Genomic DNA, 25,637 nt, shown 5'->3' on the forward strand with positions numbered 1-25,637 from the left:
GGCTCAAGAACCAGGGCACTTGATGGTGTAAATCCCAGTCCAAGTTCAGAAGAAAACTGCTGTTCCAGTTCAAGCAGTCAGGCAGAGGAGAAAGAATGAATTCCCCTTTCCTCTGCCTTTTGTTCTATTCAAGCCCTCAAGCTTGGATGGTGCCCACCCACACTGGGGAGGGCAACCTGCTTTACTGAGCAGATGCTTATCAGATGCTTATCTCATCTGGAAGCATCCTCACACCCAGAAACAATGTTTGGCCAAATATCTGGCTCCCCATGACCCAATCAGATTAGCACATAAAATCAACCCTCCTAGGTTCCCATTTTCTAAACGATTATGTATAGAATGAGGCCTGTCACTGAGATAAGTGAAAATTCCTGGCACAGAGCCTGCCACACATTAGGTAATTAATGAATGTTTTCATTCATTTATTAATATATGTAAGGGGAAATTCAACATAAATGCCATTTCCTCTGCTGCCTTCTCTCATCACCAGAAGATGGTCCCCTAAAACACACTAAAACTTCATTTTATTTTTATTCACTTGGTGCATCCCTTAAGCAATTGTTTATACATCAAATACTGTATCAAAGGGCATTCATTTATAGGCAAAGTTTGTTGCCACTCACCAAGTAGAAGGGTTGAGAAGTGTGAGGCAGTTCCCACCACAAATAAAATAGCACACTCACTGTCTAGTGTTTTCCCCATTTATTTATTTTTTAAGTAGAAGGTTTTTCCTGACTTAAAAGAATTCCTCCAAGGGATGCAAGAACTCCTCTAAGGGAGGATTTCTTCAGCCCATTAACACAGCCTGGCATATAGTAGGAGTCACTGAAAATGTGTTGCCCTCTTAAGAAGAAGTAGTTGTTGGCTATTTTGATGAACAGACACAGGGTGAATATCTGAATGTATCTTAGTTAAGTGCTCAATTCAGGGAATTAAAGGTATACCAATGAAAAAGTATACCAAAATGGATGTCTCCAAAAGTATATTTCCCCAATTTCACCGTTTTTCCAAGAATCAGTCCTCTACCAATAACATGGTCATACACCTACCTGTTAGCTTTCTCTGGCCTAATATTTGTTCTACAATGAAGCATACAGTATTGTGTGGCACTCAAACACCTTGCCTTGGGATACACCATTTGTTGTTTCTTAGATGAAGTGGGCCTCTTTCCCTCCATCTCCACTACCAAGAACCCCCGTTCCGCCATCACACTGTAGTCAAAGGGATCTTCTTAAAATTCAGATAGAATCATTTCATTCCTTGCTCTTGGAGTGAAGCCCACAAGTCCCTAAATGAGCCTGCAAGGTTCTCTGTGACCTGGTTTCTCTTGAATTCACCAGCTGCCTTTCACACTAATCCTCTCACTCCTTATGCTGCAGCCACTCTGGCTTCTCAGTTCCTCAAGGCATCCTGTTTCACAGACCCTTGCATTTGCAACTCTTTCTATCTGGAATGGTGTCCCCATCCCATGATTATGACATATTTACTCTTTAAGCCTCAGTTTAAATGTTAGTTCCTTAAGGAAGGCTTTCCTGACCACACCAAACTAGGTCAGAACCCTACCATACAGGATAACAATACCCTGTGTGGTTCTTTTTTCCACTTACCAAAATCGTACAAAGAAATCAATTAGCTATGTAATGGGTCAATATCTGTCTATGCCCCAGGTTCTAATCTCCATAAAGGAGGAACCGTGTCTATCTTACTTATTACTATATTCCTGAGCCTAGTGTTATTTCTGATACATAGTTGATCATCAGTAAATATTTGCTGAATTGATGAATAAGATTGTGGAATCTCCATGGAGTTTTTTCCCAAGTAATATTTCTAGCAGATGTGAAGGTCAGTAAAAGGTGGAGGTCAGATTCATAGTCATCTGTCTTCGGGTAAAGTAAATGTCCTACAGGAGATGGAAGTAGATAGTGGTTTTCATTACTGAAGAATAGAAAGTAACTTGAGTTAACTGAGGCAGGTGGTCCATGAACAATGCTTCAGAAATAAAACAGAGATTCTGACCTTTGGTGATCAAGATATATTTCAAAAGTTATATATCGGGCTCACTTCAGCCCTACGTCAAGATCAAACTCTTTTCAATAATTAATGCAAATCATTATACCTTTCTTTCATTCTACAGTGTCTTGGTCCTCTACGTTATCTCGGGAAATAAACTAACTTTTTCTACTTGAACATTTCCTAGTTCATATCTCCTTTTCCTCTATTTTTTCTTCCTCTCTTTAGCTACTTGTATTTTCCATGACAAATACCTAAATTATATACGATTGAATGTTGAGAAAAGTTTTCTTTGGTCAAGGCTGATTTCTACCCCACTACCCACAACCAAAGAAGGTGACTGTCCTTACTATGTAAGCAATAAGCTATTGTTTTGTAATTATTCAAGATACAAATATTAGCTTAGTGGGAAAAAATATGTAGCTGAGAAAACACTAAACAATATCCAGGACAGGTCAGAAAAATGAATGTTACATTTTATAGCATGTTATTATTTATAAAACCCTTTGCCATTCCATCTCTCTTGATCCTGGCTTTAATCATAGCAAGGCAATTTTTCCTGATGTGATAACTGAGGAAGGGAATATCTGGCTCAAAGTCATAGAGCTAATAAAGAAATCCCTGGAAACTAAATCTACATTTTTTTGCCTCAGTATGTTTTTGTAATTATGAGATCTGGTTCCTGGGTTAAGAGGACAAGCCAAAAGCCCAAAGGATGATTTGCAGGAACTTCTGAATTGATGGAGCTCAAGTCTTACTCTACTTGGGAAACCCTCATCCTGTTGAGAAGTCTCTTCAGAGCCTCCTTCACTTCCTTGTTCCTCAGGCTGTAAATCATTGGGTTCAGCATAGGGATGACCACAGTGTAAAATACTGATGCAATCTTGTCTTCCCCAAGGGATTTTCCCATGTTACCTTTCACGTATATGAATATCAGTGTCCCAAAGAAAAGAGCCACTGCAGTTATGTGAGAAGCACAGGTAGAGAAAGGCTTGGCTTTGCCACCACCTGAACAAATCTTCAGAATAGCCCGAATGATGAACAGGTAGGATATAAAAATCACTGAAACGCTGGTTGTAATGACCAAGAAAGCTAAGAGGTAGATCACCCGTTCTCGTGGTCTGGTCTCACTACAGGCAAGCTTCAGCAGAGGTGGGAGGTCACAAAAGAAGAAATCCATATGGTTGGACTTACAGAAGGAGATGGAGAAGGTACACCCAGTGGGGATCACAGAATTGACCCATGGCACCGTCATATGCCCTAGCCACCAGCCGCAGGTGGGTCTGAGGTGGCATGGCAGTGGCATAGAGGAGAGGGTTACACACGGCCACACAGAGGTCATAGGTCATCACGGCCGAAAGGAAACATTCAGTACTAGCACAGAGTGTGAAAAAGAAGAACTGGGTGTACAGCGCTCAAAGGTGATGACCATCTTATCAGTACCCAAGGTCTCCAGCAACTGAGGGACAATAACAGAAGAGTAGCAAATGTCCAGGAAGGAAAGATGGCTGAGGAAGAAGTACATGGACGTCTGGAGGCGACGGTCACTCTGAATCAGCACTATCATCCCCCGGTTACCTCCTATGGTGATGAGATAAAGGACCAGAAACACAAAGAAGAGACCCGTCTGCAGCTCTGCCCACAGCTGGAGCCCCATCAAATGAATTCTGTCACCACAGTGCCATTTTCTGCCATGAATCCTAAATTGCCTACTGAAATAAAAAAATTAAATCCCATTGAAGATAAAATAAGGTGAGCATGGCTTGATTTGATCATTTTCAGTAATGATAATAATCTTTGAGATTTGTAACTCATTTTACATTTTTTACAAACTTTATTGCATTTGATCTTTCAGAGATCCTTGGAAGCACATATTGTTAATCCCACTTTTGAGAGAAGAATATGAGGGTCAAAGAGGTAAAGTGACTAGTGCATGATTTCATAGTAAAGAGGCAAAGCCAGAGCTAGAACTCAGATCCTTAGACATTTTCTAGCTTCTTACAGGTGGCAAATTGGAAACCTTCATCAGTCTCCCTGAAAAGCCAGAAAATACCACTTTGTTGGAGAAAACCTAATGGTATAGGACTAAGGACATGGGCTTTGATATCAGACCAAGGTTCCCATCCCTTGAGACCTTGGGCAAGTTAATTCAACTTTCTGAACCTCAGTCTCCTTGTTGGCTTAATGAGAATGTCAATGCCAATGTCACAATATTACTGTGAAGGACATCACTTATATACTGTACCTAACACTTGGTCCAATTCACACACTTAGAATTATTTTTTTCTAAATTCTGCAATAATGTAACATGCTTCTAGGTTCATGCATACTCTGGAATCTTCTTATCTCCAAGTCCACAGCCCCCTGGAGTCCCAATATCAACTCTTTCTTTGTGGTTGTTTTGATGTGCACGTGAACCCAATGGGCTTGGATACAAGACAGAGCTGTGAAGAGCAAGCACTGTTGCAACTTCTACAGCCTGTTGCCTGCCAAGTGTCTTCTTCCTCTCTCTTTCTGCCAAGCAACATGGCCTGGTTTCCAGGTTCACTTATTCCAAAGGAACAGTCCCATTATTTTAAAATGCCAGATCATTATCAGTCAGTAAGAGTCATGAATCAAGCCATTCCAGAATTAGCCGACAAAGCTCCTTAAGAGACAAAGCCATCACATCGAGTTTAGAATTCTAATAGAGATGAAGCTCTTGCCAGACATTTAGACAATCTTGTCTCAGTACCTTTGGATGTTGATCAGTTGGGGTAATGGAAATACTGAATGTGGACTTCAAAGGTGATTCTTTTTGTCCTCCTTCCATCCTTGAAACAAAAACTGAATTTGAGAAAGATTTCATAGGATTTTAGATAAATAAGAAAATGAAATTTTCACCAATGTTTGGCAAAACCTGATCTAATGATGAAATAAACGTCAACATCTGGTGTTTACCCCTCCCCCACTGAGTTCCTGATAATGTAAATATTTAGGAGTTTTTTTTTTACCTTAGGGCTCAGTATAATACTGACTTTCAACCAAAACAATAACTCACGGTGTTCTTGGAATTCACACAAATCATCTTGACCAAAGGGGGAGAAAGAGACAGAGAGTATGTTCATTTAATTATTCAGTAAGAATCTGCTGAGAACTTACAATGCATTAGGCACTCTTCTGGTTGCTTGGAACAAAACACAAACAATGATCTTTCCCTTGTGGTGTGGTCATTCTAGCAGAAGAGCAAGGCATATACAAAATATGTTTTTTTTTTTTAAAAAAAGAAGTATATTTTTTACCATGATAGAAGATAAGTGCTATGAAACACACACACACACACACACACACACACACACACACACACAGAGCTTTGGGAGATCCAAAGTATGGAGAGGGGTATTAAATAGGATCATCAGGGAAGGTTCATTGAAAAGGTGATATTTCATCAGATATAATAGGGATCGGGTAACTATTCATGCTTATTTGCACACATCATTCATCCACAAACAATAGAAAATAAAGACACCAGCAATGGATCACTCCACTTCCATTACACAACCTACAGAGTTCTTCCGGTCCTTGTGAAACACTCTCAAGGCAACTTTGTTCAGAAGTGTCAACCTCCTAATACAGAGAGAAGTCCCTAAGGCATTAGAGGCTCAGTAATCAGCCTACCATCACTGAATGTAAAGGGAAGACTGGAATCCCAACAATATAGCACAGTGGCTAAGAAAATGGGCCCTGAAGACAGACAGAGCTTGTTCCAAACTCAGTCATTTCTGTTTGTATGACCTTGGGCAAGGTACTTGACCTCTAGCATCTTAGACTAAATACCCATGCAACAGCAATAACAGTACTGCTGTGCTATGGGAGGTAAAGAGATAACTCATGGAAATACAAGCTGTGCTTAGTACAGGGTAAATACTCAATACATGTAACTGTTACAAAAATGAGTTTTCAGCCACTCGTTTGTTCTGACATTCAGAAATTTCATTGATGCTCCTTTTGCTATCGAGTTCAATGAGGCTCAAATGGTTAAACCAACTGTCCCAAGACCACACCAGGACTTCGGCTCTAAATGCATTGTGCTTCCATGAACCGACATATGGCTCATGACTCTGACCCAGGAAGTGAGACACTAGCCGAGTTCCAGGCAACCCCAGCTAGAGATGCACAAGTCAGGAGACCCACCTCAACCTACCACTCCCCTAAGAGACACTTTTAGATCTCCTCTGAGAGAGCGGGACTAGTCTCCTTCGGAGCAGAGTGTCATGGTGGGGGAGGGGCCGCTGATTATGATGAGCCAGGGAGAGTATATGGTAGGAAGGCTGGAAGCAGCACCTGGAGGCCTGAAGTTACATCTGCTGTCTGCCACTGATGTACTATGTAAACTCAAGCAACTATCTTCCCATCTCCGGGTCCGTGTCCTCACGTGAGAAGGCTGCACTCGCTAACCTCAAACACTGCATCTTGCTCTACAACTTGGTGGTTCTCTTCTCTTCTTAAAAGTCCCGTGAGAGAGGGAAAGGGTATGTATTAATAACAATAATGAAGAATGGCACTAAAACAGCACTCCCTTTAGGTGAGATACTGTTCTAGGCGTTTTACATAAACGGCCTCATTGACTTTTCACAATCCCCCAATGCCAGATATTGTTATTATCCTTATTTATAGACTGGAAAATAGAGGCTTGCAGAGGTTAAGTAATTTGATTAATCAAATTACTTAATTTGTAATTTGGTGCTAGGTAAACCACCAGGCTGGGATTTGAACCAAGGTCTGTTGGACTCCAAGGCCATGCTCCCAACAGCTACCCCATTGCTCACGAGTATGGTAATAATGAGTTAACATCTAGTGAGTACCAGAAATTTTTCAAGGCTTTAGATACATTACTGTCTGTGTTTTGGCAAAGAGGAGAGTAAACATAAGTTAAATATAGATTTTGGAAAATGACCCCAGTTCTGAAAACACTGCACATGTTCTCCTTTTTGCAGCGTCATCTTTATTGGTCTTGTCTCACCTGCAGGGATGGGAGGGTAGAAGAGGTGCACAGGGCTACCATCAGAATCAAACTCTGATCAAGAGTGTACATGAGGTGGATAGACCTAGAGTCTGTCATACAGAGTGAAGTAAGTCAGAAAGAGAAAGACAAATAGCGTATGCTAACACATATATATGGAATTTGAGGGGAAAAAAATGTCATGAAGAACTTAGGGCTAAGACAGGAATAAAGACACAGACTTACTAGAGAATGGACTTGAGGATATGGGGAGGGGGAAAGGTAAGCTGGGACAAAGTGAGAGAGAGGCAAGGACATATATACACTATCAAACGTAAGGTAGATAGCTAGTGGGAAGCAGCCGCATAGCACAGGGAGATCAGCTCCGTGCTTTGTGACCGCCTGGACGGGTGGGATAGGGAGGGTGGGAGGGAGGGAGATGCAAGAGGGAAGAGATATGGGAACATGTGTATATGTATAACTGATTCACTTTGTTATAAAGCAGAAACTAACACACCATTGTAAAGCAATTATACTCCAATAAAGATGTAAAAAAAAAAAAAAGAGTGTGCAGCCACGAAGGAACCATCACCTCCAGCACAGGTTTGAGTGTCAAGACAAAAATCACGTGAAACAACCTTGTTCCTGGTTCCTCATCATTTCCCACCTGTACTTTCCATTTGTCCATGTCTCACTCCTCAGTTTTTATTTATTTTATCTTGCTGCATGTCATGCATTTTTATAAGCCACTTTAAGTCTCTTTTGGAAAGAGATATCAATGAATAAATCAGGACAAAATAAAATCACCTGTTTGCCCAAAGCCAGGCTCATCTGAATGATAGGCCGTATCCGCGTCAGACCAATCATGGTGCTGCCAGAGGACTTTGCCAAACGGGTTCAGGAAAGACAGCGCACGAACAGTGGGTCAGCCTAAATCAGACCCATCTGGGGATGGTGAAGGAAGGCAGATGCTCAAGGGAGAAAGTGGAAAGCTCGGGGGGGTCTCAAGGTCTTTGCTACCGTAGCCAGTTCCTGAAATCTTCATAAACCCAAATTCTAAGTTAGTGACGTGGGACTGCATTTTGAGGCACAGTGAGAAGCGTGCAGGGTCTCCTAACCCATAACGCATATTAATGTGATCCTTTTTAGCAGGAGGTACATCCATTTTTCAATAGGCAAAGGAAAATGTTAAAGAAAATCAAGGTTGCCAAGTGTTTCCTGATCTTCAGAGGAGCTGGAAAATTCGTTCTCTCCAAGAAGAGTTCCAACTTGCCTGTGATACCTTGTCTTAACTCCTGAACTGGTCCAAAAGAATTGATAATTCTAGATAGAGCAGCCAATCAGCTTCCTAATAATTATGATTAAAGAAAACCGACAGTGGCTGCACAAAATCTCTAGGCAGGGAGAAGAACCATGGATCGGTGTGGCCTCAGAGGACAATATTTAGTCCCAGGCAATTTAGATAAGCTAAGTTGCTGGGGAAATAGGAATGGAACACTGAAGCAGCAGTTGCCTGTTTTTGAAGCCCACAAAATAGTTGAAATTGCTGGGTTTTAAGGATGCACAGGAAGAAAGGGAATCCTTAATGGCACCATTAATGCCACAGTACTGATCAATGTCAGCATTTCGCATTCTCAGTGTTCTGTTATCCAATTGTTATGTTTTTTAAAATAAATTTATTTATTTTTATTTTTGGCTGCGTTGAGTCCTTGTTGCTGCATGCGGGCTTTCTCTAGTTGCGGCGAGCGGGGATTCCTCTTTGTTGCGGTGCACGGGCTTCTCACTGCGGTGGCTTCTCTTGTTGTGGAGCACGGGCTCTAGGGCATGCGGGCTTCAGTAGTTGTGGCACGCGGGCTCAGTAGTTGTGGTGCATGGGCTTAGTTGCTCCACGGCATGTGGGATCTTCCAGGACCAGGGATGGAGCCCATGTCCCCTGCATTGGCAGGCAGATTCTTAACCACTGTGCCACCAGGGAAGACCTGTTATCTAATTGTTGATTGGGCACAGAAATATTCCACTTCCAGACACTTCCTGGTGAACCACTAACTCTAGGTTATCTTTCCCTCACATGAGTCATGTCTGCTTAAGACCCACAGCTTCATTTTTATATCAGTCAATAGTAAACACACCTAGACATCTAATTCACACATTCCAAAGCTGAAGGAGAAAGACCATGAGACTGTTTACTCCTTGGGATTTTATTAACCTCCCCAAAACCACCCCTAAATTTCAGAAAACTAAGGAGGGTTTCAGAAGAGAAGAAGTCCAGCAGATGCCCCACCTGTATCTCAGAGCAGAGAAAACACTGGACTAGGGGCCAAGAGGCTAAGTATGGATTAATCGAGAAAATCTATGGGAAGATGATTCTCAAAGTAATAAGTTTGCACTTGGAAGGGATGGTTATAAGGGCCCAGACACCAGCTTTATAATAGCACGTACTGTGGAAAATACAGAGCCATGGATCTGAAAAGTATTTATATAGCTCAGCAAAACTAATCCACTTAGAACCTCCAAGTCAGGGTTAAAGATATTTTAAAATGGTAAGATATAAAAGTTTGTATGATGTGCCTGAAATTGTGTAGCCTTTGTTCTCAGCTGGAAATATGCAACAAAGATTTCTAAAAGATCTGCCTTTATATTCTGTGCCCAGCAGTACACTGTCCACCGGGGATGCAGTGATGTATACATAGAGCTAAACAGACATTAGATGACAATGATCCTCCCTGTGCCACTAGAACAGAGCTGGCATCATCTGCTTGTGGTAACTTGAAGAGGTAAAAGGAATAAAGGAACAGGTACAAGATGCTTTGCCACTCCAAGTGTCAGGGTGGACTTGGGTCCTAAGGACGCTTAAGTGGTGGAAAAAAAAAAAAAAAAGCAGTTTCTTCCACCAACACTCCGTGTTCAGGTAAAAAGTAGCTCAATCTAGAGATAAAAATAGACTATTCAAGAGCTCCCCTTTTTCCCAGAAACTTGTTTGGCGGAAAACTTTAATAGGTCATTTGCTAGTTGAATTTAAACTTAGAAATACATAGGAAAGTATTCTCCAGCAAGCCCCACTGAAAATAGCAGAAAGGCAGAACCAGCGTGGTGTCATGGAACCAGAATATTTTGGAGTTCTATCACAGTGAGGTCAAGTTCCAGCCAGCCATGTAAATTATCTGGACTTCAGCTGTTTCGCCTCTAAGATGGACATGAATACTACCCAAGTCACAGGAGCGCTGCGAGGATGAAATGAGAAGGCCTGTGTTCTCAACAAACATTGGTTCTGTTGCATACAATGGAAGGTGTGAACTCCCCTCCCCCGAATTACACATGACTTTCATGATCCCTCACTTTAAAACATTGTACTCCTATTATCCCATCTGACTCTCACATAACCCATTTTGAGGTGAGGACAGTGGGGACTCAGAGAGGTCAACAGATTTGTCCGCAGGTCACAAAGCTAGGAAGAAAAGCAGCCACAACTGAGATCCAGAGCCCTTTCCACCGCACCGCCCAATCCCTCAGCTTGGGGGTTACAGTGATACAGATGCCCCGCCTGAAGACGGGAGGTGGAGGCGTGGGGAGATCTGAAAAGTCGAAATCTCGAGATCATCCTCACTTTGTGATCCTACAAGAAACTTCCAGAATGGCATATAAATTCTGTCCAAACACTGACCTCAAATCTCTTACCCTTCTCCTTCACCAATGCCTGCTCACTCTGCCTCATCTGCTCACTGGACAGAGTGTGCGGTAGAATCCTGCAACTTAAAGGTGTTTCTAAAGGTCACGGTTCTGCCCTTTTGCCTTCAGGCAGATGAAGTAGAGACGAGGAAAAGAGGCCCCAAGATGAGGAGGGTCTTGCCCAGAAGCAAACACCAATGCAAAATGTTGGGAGTGACAGATCTCCTGCAGCCTGACAAGACACTCTTTCTACTGCTTAAGCTGCTTCACCTTTTCGGAGTCTTAGCACAGCTTTTCTGTTGCCCAGAAGTACTCAAGCCCTCTGCCTCTCAGAGAGTGGTGAGAACAGGTGAACTGTGCCCGCCCCCTTAAAGGGATTGGGAGGGGACAGGAGTTCTGGTGATGGGGATACCTGGACAGAACCAGCCTTACAAAGAGTGAGCAGCAGCGTGAGGTCTCTTTAGCTCTGGATGGGTTTTTTGTTTTGTTTTGTTTTGGTTTTTGCGGTACGCGGGCCTCTCACTGTCGCGGCCTCCCGTTGCGGAGCACAGGCTCCGGACGCGCAGGCTCAGCGGCCATGGCTCACGGGCCCAGCCGCTCCGCGGCATGTGGGACCTTCCCGGACCGGGGCACGAACCCGTGTCCCCTGCATCGGCAGGCGGACTCTCAACCACTGCGCCACCAAGGAAGCCCTGGATGGGGTTTTTACACCTCCTAACATCCTTAGAGCTTCTCCCAAAGTCAGTGCCCAGCTGACCAGTCCTAAAAGAAAGACCTCAGTTCTCTATGCTTTCGTGGGGCTTAGTGAGCACTCATAGAAAGTAGTTTCACGATCTCTCAACTGCAGGAATCTGAGATTTACCTCCCACCCACAGCAGAAATCCTGTCTAGGGCATCTCTGATGGCTGGCCTTTGAGCTAATGGTGACCCTTTCTGACCAATCTTTATGGAGCTGGAACAATTCCAATGATGGGGAAATTATTCTCCCACAAAGGAGCTCATTCTGTTTTAGAGCCTACCTGTAGTTTCCAGCTCTCTCTGTAATGTCAATACCATCACATTCCAAATACCTGCCAGAATTTTACAAATTTCTTAGAGATTCAACAAGAGTTGCTTCTTGCTCTTCCCCTTTTCTCAGTGTAAGCCCTTACTTGAAATAGCCCCCATAGTGTTCCATATAGTCTCACCTACCTTGTCTCTTCTGATCCTGAAAACAATCACCTGAAGCAGGTATGAGATGCATTATCAGTCCCATGGTATAAATGAGGAAACTGAGACCCAAAGATGCTAAGTGTCTTGCATCACTGCAAGAGGAAGCAAAACTAATAACTCCCGGTACATTGCGCTCCCTCACAAACCACACTAGCTTTGACCCTACTCTCTAAAGAAAAAAAAGAGATAAACCCTTTTTAGATGAGAGGAAACCAACATTCAGCTTGTCAAGTACGTTTCGAATCTGGACTGTGGTTCATTTTCTGTCTGATCTAACTTGGCCACACTTACCTTCAGCAGAGCCAAGAGGTCCCTCCCTGGATGACTAGGCTGGATGGGAGTACATGTGACGTCCAAATGGTGCTTTTGGGCATAAGAGGAATAAACATCTCAGCACCTGCAGCTCATAAGCTCCAACCTCCACAGAAGCACCCATTCATAGGTGCCTGGGTCGCTGTCCTATTCTGGGTGCTCCGTGAAGGCAATTTGAAAACCGGGGCAGGGGGATTAGCCACTGATTGGGGTGCTCTAATCAGGCCCTAAGCTTCTAATTAGTCTTCTCTGAGTCCCAGAAGAGAGAAACCTTCAGAAAAGGGCCCCTGCAAAGTTAGCTTTCTCAGTTTCTTCCCACTCAAACTTTGTCCTGTCTGGCAGCTCCAACCATAATGTAATCTCATTTGGGGGATGGGAGTAGATATTTCTATGTTCTTCTCTCTGAAAAGTTGTCAACCACCCAAGGAGATCCCTCCTGAACAATAGCATTTATGGGGCACAAGTGAAATTAGTGATTATGTGAAGTCTCAGCAGCCTGCTTACTCATTTACTCAACTAATATTAATAATCTGCATATAAAGTACTTAGGGAGTACCCAGCATACCATATTACTTTTATCCAAGTTTAACCCATTGACTCCTCACAACAGTCCTATGAGGTAGATACTATTATTATTCTATTCTACCAGTGAGGAAACTGAGGCTCAGAGAGGTGAAATAACCACCCATGGTCACACAGGTAGTAAGGGGAAAGCTGAGTTTGGAACCAGGGAAGGCTGGCATGACATCTCCAGACACCTTGCTCTTAACCACTATCCTGTACTTCTTGATGTCAGTTAGTTGATTATAAATACCGCTATTTAGGGTAGAAAATTTGGACAGTGTCCAAAAACCATAAATGAAGATATTTAAACCACTATAATCACACCACTCCAATAAGTGCTGTTAGCAGCTGGAGGGAAACGCACTAGACCATGGTTATCTGGCACATAGACTCTGGCAGTAGACTGTGTGGGTTCGAACCTCCTTCTCCACCTTCGGAATTTAAGTAAGTTACGTCACTTCTCTAAACCCACCTCCTGAGATGGACATGGAGGTTAAAGAAGATACGTATGAAACACACAGAACAGGGTCTGGTACTATTAATATCCTTCCTATAGACATTTATATACATTTTTTAAAAATCAGGATTGAAGTTCATACCCTATTTTTATACTGTTCCACTGGGGTGAGTTAACAAGAGAAATGTAGCTATTGTAAGTTACTCAAGTGGGAGGAAACTATAGTCCACTGGAAAGCCCTGGAAAATGGTGAGACCTCTTGCGGGACAGCTCGTGGTGTTGGGCCATCAAACACTATACACCCTAAAAGTCTAGGTGACCACAAGAAAAGAAAAACTAACTCCCAAACTCATCACAAAGTTGGTGAGATTGCCCTCATCTGTTATACCACCTGCACTTGAACAATCACAAGGGTAGTCATGATAACCCAAATGCAAAAGCCATCCCCCAGTTTTCTGGAATATAAGAATCCTCAAAACTCTTTGGTAAAGGAAAGACCCTATAGGGAAAATATATATTTTTTTAATTTTATATATATATATATATATATATATATATATATATATTTCTGAGATTTAATATCCTTCTAATCTTGATAGAAAGGTAATTGAAACAGATTTACATAATTTTGAAAACATTAATAAGGATTTGTGGTATTTCTCATTGTTACACACAGGACACACCCTTATAACTCTAAGCCTATACCAATCTATGAGATATGAGACCTCCCTTCCATTCATTCAGTCCCTTCATTAGACCTTTAGTTTTCCCTTTCATTGTTTTATTGATCACTGCTCATGTAGAGAAAGGCTATCTATTTTTTTAACTTTTTAAATTATTTTTTATTGAAGTATAGTTGATTTACAATGATTCAGGTATACAACAAAATAATGTAGTTATACATATATGTACCTTTTTTCTCAGATTCTTCTTCATTATAGGTTTTTACAAGATATTGTATATAGTTACCTGTGCTATGCAGTAGGTCCTTGTTGTTTATCTATTTTATACATAGTAGTGTGTATCTGTTAATCCTGAATTCCCAATTTATCCCTCCCCCCTCCTTTCCCCTTTGGTAACCATAAGCTTGTTTTCTATGTCTGTGAGTCCATTTCTGTTTTGTAAATAAATTCATTTGTATCACTTTTTTAGATTCCATGTATAAGTGATATCATATGATATTTGTCGAGATAGTTATTTATGTAGGTCCTTTTACCTTGAACACTTGCTGAACTCTAATAATTGTGAATTCATTAGTCTGGACTTTCAATATAAATAAAATTTTCTGTGCATACTTTTAAAAAAAGATGTATGGGATTCCTTATCCTCACATGTGATGGAGAAAATGCATATTGCAAACACTGTTGTCCACTTAGCATTTTATCCTGAGCATTCTCCACCTCGGTGGTCACATGAGGTCACATTTACATTCGTACTCCACCTCATCTCAATGTTTCCTAGAACCCCTGCCCATTCCACAGAGTTGCCCTAGTGTTGAGTCCCCATTTTGCCCTTCTAGCCTGCTCCAGGGTTAATGAGGCAGCCCCACAGTACACGGGCTTCTGCCCCAAAGTGCTAAGCTCTCAAATCACTCCCCGCCTCTGCCACCATCCACCAGCACAGTGGATGGAAACGAGCTCTTCATCTGCTACTTTGTCCATCTGACAGTAACACCCACCACAAATGATGTGGCCCTGCCTTCCGGGAAGACGTGGCCTTCACTCCCTTACGGTGGGTTCCTCACAGGTTCACCCCAACCTAGGCCAACTGAGATATTTTATATCCCTGAGCCTCTGTGGAGATCTAAGTTTGAATGCCTTATCTCAGGGGAAATTCCTCAGCATCCTGTGTAGATCAGTGGTCCTTGTCAACACCACCCACACAACATCCAAGAACGAAGAGCAAGTGTGTGCACTGGGAGATGCTTACATGTGAACCCCAGCTCCTCACATCAAAAGTATCCTATTACACCTAAATAATTTGGGTCAATTTGATATTTTCCATTTTTTATTATGAAATAACAGTAGCATGATCATACATTTCTAGAGATAGTAATGATTATTCCCTTAGGATAAATTTTTAGAAGCAGAACTGTGGGGGGAAGGGCATTCTCATTTTTAAGGGTCTTCGTACATGCTTCTGATGTTAAACATTTTTCCTGTGTTATTTAGCCACTTTATTTCTTTTTTGTAAATTTAGCATTCATATTCTTTGCCTTGTTTTTCTAATGAGGTGTTTGACTTTTCTGAGTGAACTATAGAAACATTAAGGATATCTCCTTTCATTTCTTTGAGAAATATTTATTGTGTTCCTATTATATGCCGGGAACTGGGCACTAAAGATATGATAATGAACCAAACAGATGAAATATCTGCCCTCATGGAGTTTACATTCTAATAGGTAGAGACAGAGAAAATAGTGTTATAAAGAAATAGAGTAGGGTGATGTGATAGTAAATGTCTGGTGTGGTGACAGAGAAAGGGGACTCCTGGAAGTCAGAAAAGACCTCTCTGATGTGGCGTTTACACTGAGATCTGCATGAAAAAAAGACACAAGAGCATCTTCTTGTGTGAAAAACATTCCAGACAGCAGGAACCACAAGTGCAAAGGCCCTGAGGCAGGAATAAGCTGGGCTCTCAAGGAACAGCTAGAAAGGCAGCAGCAGGGCTCCTATTGTCAGCTAAGGCCGGGGGAGGCTGGAGGTGTCCTGGCTGCCAAGCGGACAGACCCTCTGGCCTTGCAAGATGATACCATGCAAGTGGTGGCCATTAAACTTTGACCCCTGCCAAAGTCCACCTCTCCCATCAAGTGCAATTTGAGTAAACCCTCCAGGTGGGAAGTGAGCTGGGAGAAAATCCCTGGGCACCCAGGGTCATCCCCCGTGGGGATTTTTTTCCAAGACTTCCATTTCTAGAGCAGCTAGATCCCACATGCTCCTTCTTGTACATGGCAATCACACCACTGGACATCAAAAATGAAAAGTTTTGTGGGCTGCTCAGATCCCAAAGAATATCCTTGGATAACCTTTATAATTTTATTTAAGGTTAATTCAAGTATGCAGAAAACACCCACCCATCCCACTCCTATGCTCTTTGGACATGTCAGGAAAAAGAATAAAAGGTCTGAAGACAGACTAATCCCAGACAGTTCTGATCTGTGCTGGTTACTGTCTTTTTGCCCCTCCAGGTCCATCCATCCTCAGCATTCTCTATCTTTCCTTATCCTGATCTGTCCAGGCAAGGCTGACTTTTCCCCACTAAAAAAAAAGAAAAAAGCAAAGCAATAGGAGATGAAGAATGGACGTATGTATGGGGCAGATCACATATGGTCTCATAAGCTAGAATAAGAAAGAAAACTTCTTTCCTAAGTGCAATGGGAAGCCAGTGAAGGGTTTTTAAAAGGGAAGTTATAGAATCTGATGTCATGTTTAAACAATTTCTCCAGATTCTGTGAAGAATATGGATTATAAGGAGGCAAGAACATGTGATATGTATATAATGGAATATTATTCAGCCATGAGAAGGAAGGAAGAAAATTCTGCCATTTGCAACAACTTGGATGGACCTTAAGGGCATTATGCTAAGTTAAATAAGTCAGAGAAAGACACATACTGTATGATATCACTTATATGTGGGCTCTACAAAATCCTTATCCTCTATTCTCTTCCACTGGCCTATGTGACTATTTTTATGCCGGTACCATACTGTTTTGCTATGAGTGTTGGCTGCTAATGACTGATAACTACTGCCTTCTATGGGGTATTGCCCTCAGCCAAGAGATCCACTTGTCCCAGAAATGCCTAGGGGGTCCCATCCCCACCTCTTGGGAGAAGCCCTCAGTCAGTAGATAATTGATATGGCCTGCAAAAGGCCAAATCCCTTGCCTAGAGGCAGAACTGAGCCCACAGTATAGTTCATTCTCCAGAGGTCCCCTAAGGATCAGGCCAAGGCTACACTCCAACTGAAACTACCTCTTTGCTCGCTATTTTCTGTTTCCTTCACTCCCTTACGGGTTTCTTCTATAATCACTCCCTCAGTGAAACACTGGCCCCCAAATCCTTGTCTCAGGTCTTTAAGGAACCCAACTTAAGACACATCTCTTCCCAAAATTCCAAACAAAAGTTCTAGGCTTGATATTAATAACAACAACAACAATAATAATTGTGTAATACATCAAAGCTCTCCAGATCCTCCCAATATGTCACAAAGGGAAAAGAGTAATAATTACTCTACAATCACTCATTTCACAAGTTCCCCAGGGGATGTTTAATGGAATATTATCATGACTGGTTTATTTCTCTCTTTTTTCTCTACTTTGTCCCAATTGTCACTCTACCCTCTATACCACTCCAGAAAACATTCCCAATACAGTGCACATACTCTTACCGCACAGTTATTTCAATAAGTATTTAATTACAGGAAAAGATCATAAATATTATCTGAAGTGCACTGGAAAATAGAATTCACTGTGCTGCCAGAGGTCCTGATCTGTGGCTGCTTTCCTTCTTCGTGATATTTTCTTGCATCATCTTGCATCTGCAATTGCAAAAGTCACCCTGGCTGGGCTGAATGCTTGCTAATTATCAAAGGATTTTATTCCAGCCATGTTACTCTGGAGTGATGGGGCACATGGCGTCTCCAAAACTCTCCCGCTGGAAGAGCTCTGATCCTACATTAATGAGTGGATGAAAGCCTACAGGGCAGAGGAGTGATTCTACTGAGGCAGGACACAAGTTATTAGAAAGAAGTAAGATGGGGTCTCCAGAGACCTGTCATCTAGCTGGAGAGATGAGACTAACCACCAAGGAACAGTCATAAACAATGTAAGACAAGCAGAATTAAGTGCCCAATTGTGTGGGTCTAACAAAGGGAGTGTGGGTTTCAGAGAACCAGGGAAGAGATGAGAGCTGGAATAACCAGAGAAGGCTGCCCATAGAAACTCTGGAAATGCATCTTTAAGGAAAGTGGTAGACTCGTGATAGAGATTCAAATGAAGCATGTTTAGACCGCCCTAGCCTCATTCCCTCCTGAATCAGTAAACAGCCCTCCTAATGAAATTCTGAGCAGGCAATGCAGCTAGGTTTCAGCCCCTGAGCTGAGAGTTGACCTCAGGTTTAAGGATGGACGCAGTGTAGAAAAGTTCGCCAGGAATCCTCAGAGCTGAGTTCCAGTCCTGACACTACCGCTAACTGGGACAGCAGGACATTGAGGGCCAGTGGCAAAGAGGAACCAAATTCATTCCTTATAGAAACTGCAAATGAGCTTTGGAGCTAACAAGACTCAGGAGTTGCCATGAAATCCCACAAGATTTGTTTTTATCCTCTCTGATGCGCGGAGACAGATAATGAGCCCCTTCCGTAGTCTGTTCTCGCTGACAAGGCTGCCTTTTCCAGGGAGCCCTGGGGGCTGTCCCAGGTTGCTGATTCGTGATTCAGGGACAACCTTTGTGCTTACTGTGTCCCTCCCACAAAACCATCCCCAGAAGTATTTTTAAAACCCCACTGGTTCGCTTAACAAGAAGAAACCTAAGATCTGTCAGCTACCATACATCTACTTGAGTAATCTGAGCTGCTTTCTACAAAATGCTTAAATGACCTTGAATTAGTTTGATTCCAAACCTAAGATGAACCCAATTAGATTATTCCACCAGGTAAGTAGGATGTAATTGTTACCTTGACAACATTGATAGGGTACCAGCTCTGAAGTAAGGTCCACACAAACTGGGGAAGATGCAACTGGACAGAGATTCTGACCATTGTCATCAAAACTTCTCCCCTGTTGGGACCATGTCCAGTCTGAGATTTCAGCTCTTTTATGAAATACACAAGTCAGTCTGGGTCTTTTTTTTTTTTTTTTTTGGAAAACTACAGCTGCAGTCTATTCAGGCTTATGTGTGTGTCACTAGGTAAATTTTAGAAAATATGAATAGTTTTATGAGGCAGGGGTGGGGTACTGTACTGCATAGCTTAGACCAGAGAATTCACTGTAAATTACTCTACTTCCTATAATTATGCTGTAGGTGGGATTAATCATACGTACTGGAGCTTTGGCTCTGCGACCTCAGTTAGAATCTGGGCTTTTCATTGACTAGTCATGTGACCTTGAACAAGTTACTGGACTATTCAGAGTCTTAGTGCCTTCCAGGACAAAATAATACCTCTATCACAGGGTCACTGTGAGGATTATACGAGATAATGTGTGTAGGATATTTAACATCCTGGCTGACACATAGTAGATGCTCAATGAATGGCTACCAGTATTAGGAAGGACACGCAGCACAGTGGTTCAGCACCCCAACACTGGGATCAGGGAGGCCAGGGTTGACATCTAAACATCTTTTCTTTCTAGCCTGAAACCTCAAGCAAAATACTTAATATTTTTAAGTCTCAGTTTCCTCAACCATAAAATAAAGAAAAATATTCCTCTCTCATAATGTTATTGTCAGCTTTAAATGAAAGAAAGCCTTTACAGTGCTTAGCACACTACCCGACTCAGGGCAAGAACTCGCTAAATGTTGACAATAGATGTTTTGAGATACCAATCCCATAAGGTGAGGAGGGTTAACTTTGTTAATCTCCTTCATTGTCCCCAAGGGACTCAACCCTTGGAAGAAAGAGAAGGAAGAGTTTGGGAGAAGATTCCAAGTTAAAGTAAACACATCTCTTCTCTGAAGTGTTGCTCCAGGCTAAGACTGTCTCTCTTTCCCTATCCCCTCCAGCGACTGCATATTCTTCTACATTACATATTATAATCAAAGCATATTACAAGTAATAAGGTCAACTCATAAGTGTCCCGAAGACTTTTTAAAATGTCAACTGGCCACAAACCTTTGTTTTCCCACTTATGAGCTGTTGGGTTCAGGGAATCTATAGCTGTCCTCTACTCTGGACCCAATCTAAGCTGCTGGTACCCCCAAGCCCCTTAAATAACATCTTCAAAACTGGGTGTCAACAGCCTGGTCTTGAAAAGTTTCCTTCTGGGAAATATTCTGGAAATTAAGCAAACTCTATCACATTAGGTAAAACCCCATTCTAAGTTTTCAAACATTATTATTATGTTCCTTTTTTTTTTTTTTTTTTTTTTTGCGGTACGCGGGCCTCTCACCATTGTGGCCTATCCCGTTGCAGAGCACAAGCTCCGGACGCGCAGGCCCAGCGGCCATGGCTCACGGCCCCAGCCGCTCCGCAGCATGTGGGATCTTCCCTGACCGGGACACGAACCCGCGTCCCCTGCATCAGCAGGTGGACTCTCAACCACTGCGCCACCAGGGAAGCCCCAATTATGTTCCCATTTTATTATTGAGAAAGTTGAGATTCTAATTGGGTAAGCAATTTTCCCAAGAACGTACCAAAGGAGGGATATGGGCCAACTAAGTCTGTCTTAACCCAAAAACAAGGAAAGAGAAGAAAAGACGTGGACCACCAAGAAACTCCAAAACCGAACTTAACCCTTTTCTCCCCTAGAAGTTGAGTATTTGCCTAATACTCTTAGAGGTGCTACCATTTAAAAGTTGAGACTTGGGTCTGAAGAAAAGATAATTCTGCTCCCCTATGAAGAGAGCACAATGGGGCAGAAAGAGCACCACATTTGGAGTTAGAAAGTCCCAGATTGGGGCTTCCCTGGTGGCGCAGTGGTTGAGAGTCCGCCTGCCGATGCAGGGGACACGGGTTCGTGCCCTGGTCCGGGAAGATCCCACATGCCGCGGAGCGGCTGGGCCCGTGAGCCATGGCCGCTGAGCCTGCGTGTCCGGAGCCTGTGCTCCGCAACGGGAGAGGCCACAACAGTGAGAAGCCCGCGTACCGCAGGAGGAAAAAAAAAAAAAAAAAAAGAAAGAAAGTCCCAGATTGAAATGTTGATTTTCTTTCTTCCTAGGTGTGTGGCAAGTTGGGCAACCTCCTTAACATCTCTGAGCCTCCTTTTACTCTTCCATCAAATAGTCATGGCTATACCCAACTTAAAGGGCTGCGGGAAGGATTAGGGCTAATGTATGAGTTGGGTATTGCCTGTGGCACAAACCCTGTGTGACTGCATTTGTACCCAGATGATCTGCCACCTAATCTCTGGTCATGTGCATCGAACAATCTTGTCCCTAAATCAGAGGGAACCCTGGGATCTCACCATGAGATGGATCGAAAATGGACTATGACAATTTCAGAATTAGAGGTTGAGAAAGATATTGAAATTAACCAAGTTTACTCATGACTTGAAAGTAGGAAGGATCTGATTATCTAAAGAACTGCAGGTAGATTTCTTTGATTCCATAAATCATAAATATGTAGTTAAATGTAGGAAGGCGGCAAAACAAATTCATAGCAAAAGAGCAGAGAATTTGCCATCAAACCAATATTGTTCGGAACACACACCTTCCACTTATTAAACGGGGTGACCTTAGACAAATTAATCTCCCAGAAGTTCAGATTCCTCATTAGTGAAAAATAAGATAACAGCCCTTGAAGGACTATTTCCAGGATTAAACAAGATAATATACGCAAAGCTCCAAGGTTTTTAGTGGAAAGGGTGAGTAAGTGGGCTGTAAGCACACAAGAAAACCATAATAAAATCAGAAATAACAAACTAGATTTACCTACATAACATGGATAAATCACAAAGATGTGCTACATGTGGGAAAAGACACAAAAAAGATCATGCATATAAAATTTAAAACACACTAAAATCACTACATTTTTTTAAAGATACACATATTTCTGGGACTTCCCTGATGGAGCAGTGGTGAAGACTCTGAGCTCCCAATGCAGGGGGCCCAGGTTCAATCCCTGCTCAGGGAACTAGATCTCACATGCATGCCACAACTAAAGAGTTCGCATGCCACAACTAAGGAGCCAGCGAGCCGCAACCAAGGAACCCACCTGCCACAACTAAGACCCGGCACAACCAAATAACTAAGTAAAATAAATATTAAAAAAATAAAGATACACATATTTCTAAATAAATATAAAAGGAATAAACATGGGATGATATATATTTCACATATACTAAAGTAGATCGCTATGAGGGGTTGGGGAAGGATTGAGGATGGAGGGATAGGAGGGAAAATAATATGAAGAAAGACCTTGCCCTGTTCAATAATGATGGTTTATCAGGAACTGGGGAATATGGTTAATATGCCCCAGTTCCTGATTCAAGGAACTGGGAAATAGTCAAGATTTCCTTGAATCTTTGGATTCAAGATTCCATGATATGTTTAAGTATCTATCAATCACTTGAAATAGTGCCTGCATATTTAATATACTCAGTAATTAGTAGCTAGAGTATACACATTACATAGTACAGATGTTAGGAAAATTCTTTCAAGAGCCTCATTTAGCCCATACACCTAGACATACAAATCATGGACTGCGAGAGCAAAAGAACTTTAATGATCATATAATCTAGCCCTACCATTTTTCAGGACAGAAAGTAAAGCCCAAGGAGGGAAAGTGAACTTCTGAAGGTTATTCAGCTAGTTAGTGTTTGTCCTAGAGGTGGTAGCCATGGATCTTGACCATACCAAAAGGACCTTCCAAAGAACGTAACTCATCCCCAGGCCAGGCTGCTGGAGTGGGGTGGAGGGAACAGCTCAAGGAGGCTGTGTTTTACATGATATGTCAGTGTCTCCCTCCCACTAGTGACCACTGATGAGAGCTAGAGGAAAGATTAAAGTGGTAAAGATTAAAATGGAGAAAAAGACTTTCAGTTTTTTATTGATGCTGAGATGTAATTGACATATAACAGTGTGTAAGATTAAGTTGTACAATGTGTTGGTTTGATACACATATATTGCAATATGATTGCCACCATAGCATAAGCTAACACCTCTGTCATGTCCCATAACTATCATGTCTTCTTTGTGGTGAGAACAATCAAGGCTCTTAGCAACTTTGAAGTTTACAACACAGTATTTCAACTATAATCACTGTGCTGTGCCCTAGATCTCCAGAACTTATTTATCTACTAGTTGCTAGTTTGTACCCTTAAACATCTTTTAATACCAACTGACTAAGCAATTTTTGACCACACGCTGAATTAGATAATAAGAAAAATATGTATCAATGGTTAATATGAGGGAATAGTTCACATAAAGAGCAGATTTGTCATCTTCCAACTTCTGAAATGCTTTCCTGAGAAAAAGGAATTAGAACGGCTGTGTCTGGAAGAGGCGAAACTAAAGTCAATGCATAGAATATAAAGAGAAAGAATCCAGATACAAAAAGAGAATTAACAGGTAGAACTGTCCACAGATAGAAGCTCACAAGGCAACCGTACAAACACGTGGAGGGTGTGCAGCAGAGGAGACTCCAAGATCCAGTGGGGATTAGAGCAGATGCTGCCTAGATTGTTTCCAAATCTCGGAGTCTATGTGTCTCTTATCTTCACAGGAATTTCCAAATATAAACCAGAGTTAATTTGAATTAGAAACACCAGCTCATGGCTCAGCTTCCAAAAAATGCAGGATGCCAGAGAAGAATCAGCCAGGTGTAAGATTTCTCAAAAACAATCTCTGCACATTTGCCCAGAAATATAAACCTAACTTCTACCAGAGAGAAAACATCAGTCTTTCAATTCTGGGATTTTTTTTTTTCATTTCATTCTCAGCCTCAGATCAACAGTCTATGTGGAATCCATGGCCAAGAATAATTTCACCAGAGTAACTGAGTTCATCCTTATGGGCTTCACTGGCTCCCTTAAGCTGGAGATTCCCCTCTGCCTGGTGTTTCTGAGTCTCTGTCTAGTCACCCTTCTGGGGAATATAGGGATGATGATTCTGATCCAAGAGGATGTCCAACTCCACACCCAACGTACTTCCTTCTGAGTCACCTCTCCCTGCTAGACATCTGCTACACCTCGGCCATCACCCCTCAGATCCTGGCCACACTCGCCACAGGCAAGACAGTCATCTCCTATGGCCAGTGTGCTTCCCAGTTCTTTTTCTTCACCATTTGTGCAGGCACAGAGTGTTTCCTGCTGGCTGTGATGGCCTATGATCGCTATGCGGCTATTAGCAACCCACTGCTCTACACTGTGGTCATGCATCCCAGGGTCTGCTGGAGTCTAGTGCTGGGAGCCTGTGTCTATGGGGTAGCGAGGTCCATCCTGCGTACCATGTGTGCTTTCACCCTCGCCTTCTGTGATAACAATCAGATCAACTTCTTCTTCTGAAGCTTGCCTGCAGTGACACAACAAACATTGAGACTGTCGTTGTCTTCTTTGGCAACTTTGTGATTTTGGCCAATGCCTTGGTCATCCTGATTTCCTACCTGCTTAGCATCAAGACCGTTTTGAGGGTGAACTCTTCAGGTGGCAGGGTTAAGGCTTTCTCCACATGCTCCTCCCACCTCACTGCTGTGGCCGTTTTCTTTGGGACCCTCATCTTCATGTATCTGCAGAGTGGTTCAGGCAAATCCCTCGAGGAAGACAAGGTAGTGTCTGTCTTCTACAGTGTGGTCATCCCCATGCTGAGCCCTGTGATATACAGCCTGAGAAATAAGGATGTGAAAGCGGCCTTCAGAAAGGTCACTGGTAGATTCCAAGTGTCATAGAGTGTGTAGATCTTGGTCCATTTTTTTCCCGTATTAATATATCCTAATAGGCACCAGCAGTATATGCAACCGGTACCCACAAACAAAAAGAAGGTAGAGAGGTACCACAGGCACACAAGAAAAACTGCAAATCTACAGCAACATGGTTGGAACTAGAGATTATCATACAAAGTGAGGTAAGTCAGAAAGAGAAAGACAAATACCATATGATATCACTTATATGTGGAATGTAAAATATGACACACATGAACTTATCTATGAAACAGAAACAGACTCACAGACATAGAGAGCAGACTTGTGGTGGCCAAGGGTGAGGAAGCGTGGGGGAAGGATGGAGTGGGTGTTTGGGGTTGGTAGATGCAAACTATTATATATAGGATGGATAAACAACAAGGTCCTACTGTGTAGCACAGGGAACTATATTTAATATCCTGTGATAAACCATAATGGAAAAGAACATGAAAAAAGAATTTATATGGATGTATAAGTGAATCACTTTGCTGTACAGCAGAAATTAACACTACTTTGTAAATCAACTATACTTCAATAAAAGATTTTTTTAAAAACTTTTAACTGCAAATGTGATAACATTTATTTCCAGCAATTCAAATGTACTTTCTTCTCCCTCTCCCACCTCCAGTCCATTCCTAAGAACCCAGAAGTCTCATACTGCTCACTGACATCATAATTTATAGAATCTCAGAGTCCCCAGAGGTCTTCAGTTAATCTCAATCCAGCCCAATACTCTTTGCATGCTTGGGTTTCCCATCCTTTCTCTCTCAGTTTTGCTCCCATCAATACTGCCTTTTTTTCTGGGACAAGGATTATATCAGGAGATCCCTGTGGATAAAACTAAATAGTCTTTTTTTTTTTTTTAAGTGCGTGAGTGACTGATCACC

The 25,637-nt window shown here is 42.2% G+C and overlaps 1 protein-coding gene and 1 pseudogene across 1 annotated transcript; one reads left to right on the forward strand and one right to left on the reverse strand.

Annotated features, from left to right (window-relative positions):
- Positions 1-2,764: 2,764 nt before the first annotated feature.
- On the reverse strand, positions 2,765-3,705 carry LOC101271076 (olfactory receptor 9I1-like; annotated as a pseudogene).
- A 20,117-nt stretch (positions 3,706-23,822) lies between these two features.
- Positions 23,823-24,738, forward strand: LOC101285494 (olfactory receptor 9I1-like). Its single transcript, XM_012538223.2, is given in 3 exon segments — positions 23,823-23,988; positions 23,991-24,353; positions 24,356-24,738. Coding segments are annotated over 3 exon segments (912 nt in total).
- The last annotated feature ends 899 nt before the right edge of the window (positions 24,739-25,637 follow it).

The sequence above is a fragment of the Orcinus orca genome, chromosome 8, assembly GCF_937001465.1.
Source record: "Orcinus orca chromosome 8, mOrcOrc1.1, whole genome shotgun sequence".
Classification (NCBI taxonomy): domain Eukaryota; kingdom Metazoa; phylum Chordata; class Mammalia; order Artiodactyla; family Delphinidae; genus Orcinus; species Orcinus orca.